General features: G+C 25.6%; 1 protein-coding gene across 4 annotated transcripts in view; it reads right to left on the bottom strand.

Annotated features, from left to right (window-relative positions):
* LOC107728121 (elongation factor 1-delta-like) overlaps nt 1-933 on the bottom strand; it is a 29,557-nt gene that overhangs the window by 3,323 nt on the left and 25,301 nt on the right. For 3 of the 4 annotated variants that reach the window (XM_016538204.1, XM_016538205.1, XM_016538203.1), the window contains one exon: nt 849-933. In XM_016538204.1, the coding sequence (XP_016393690.1) occupies nt 849-933 (85 nt within the window). The remainder of the gene's footprint in view (nt 1-848) is intronic. The other variant, XM_016538206.1, reaches the window with a different exon arrangement.

Genomic DNA, 933 nt, shown 5'->3' with positions numbered 1-933 from the left:
TAGTAGTAAAAAAAATTTAATATATAAAAAAATCAATATAGTAAAAATTACTAAAACGTACATTAAAATTAAATTGGAAACGGAAAATAAACCGCAAACTATAATAAACAATATTAGTAATAAGAAAAATCAATAATATAAAAACTATATAAAAGCACATAGCAAAATTACTATAAATGAAAATAAAATGACATTGAAAAGAGAAAATAAAAGCTAATTCAAAACATTAATACAAAGTACAATAGTATATAAATAAACAATAAGAGTAATACAAAAAAATTTATAAAAAGCATGTAAAAGCACATAGCAAAACAACTAAAAATTAAACAACTTAAAATGAAAGCTGAAAATAAAAGCTAATTCAAAACATGAATAAAACTATAATATTATATAAATAAAAAATAATAGTAATAATAAACAATATTAATAAAATTGTATCTAATAGCACAGTAAAATTACCAAATATTAAACTAAAATTAAAATGAAAACAAAAAAATAAAAGCTAATTCAAAATACTAACAAAACCTACAATAGTATATAAATATTACACTGCATGCAAACATTTAAGATGTTATTTAATTTTTAAAAAATGTACATAATTTATTTTGATTTACAAATTGGATTAGTTCTGTCCTGTTGAAATCAGAAGAGTGAATAGTTTTCTAGTCTTTTGAGGCTAGTGAATGCTTCTTTTCTAAACATTGTCCATTCATTCTTCCTCAAAATGACCAAAAGAATCATAAATGGAACCAGAATGTGAATTAGGATTGTTACATTCTTTCCGATGTCCATCCTGACGCAAATGCAAATGCAAAACTATGGGAATCTCTTAACACACACACACACACCATTGTGTAGACTCTGGTTCTCCAGTTCCAGGTTCTTCATGCGTGCCGTGAGCCCCCCGTAATCAGCAGCGCCGCTGCCGCCACT

This window comes from Sinocyclocheilus rhinocerous, unplaced genomic scaffold (genome assembly GCF_001515625.1).
Source record: "Sinocyclocheilus rhinocerous isolate Xijiao unplaced genomic scaffold, SAMN03320098_v1.1 scaffold936, whole genome shotgun sequence".
Lineage (NCBI taxonomy): Eukaryota > Metazoa > Chordata > Actinopteri > Cypriniformes > Cyprinidae > Sinocyclocheilus > Sinocyclocheilus rhinocerous.
This window is presented reverse-complemented; position numbering and strand designations above follow the sequence as displayed.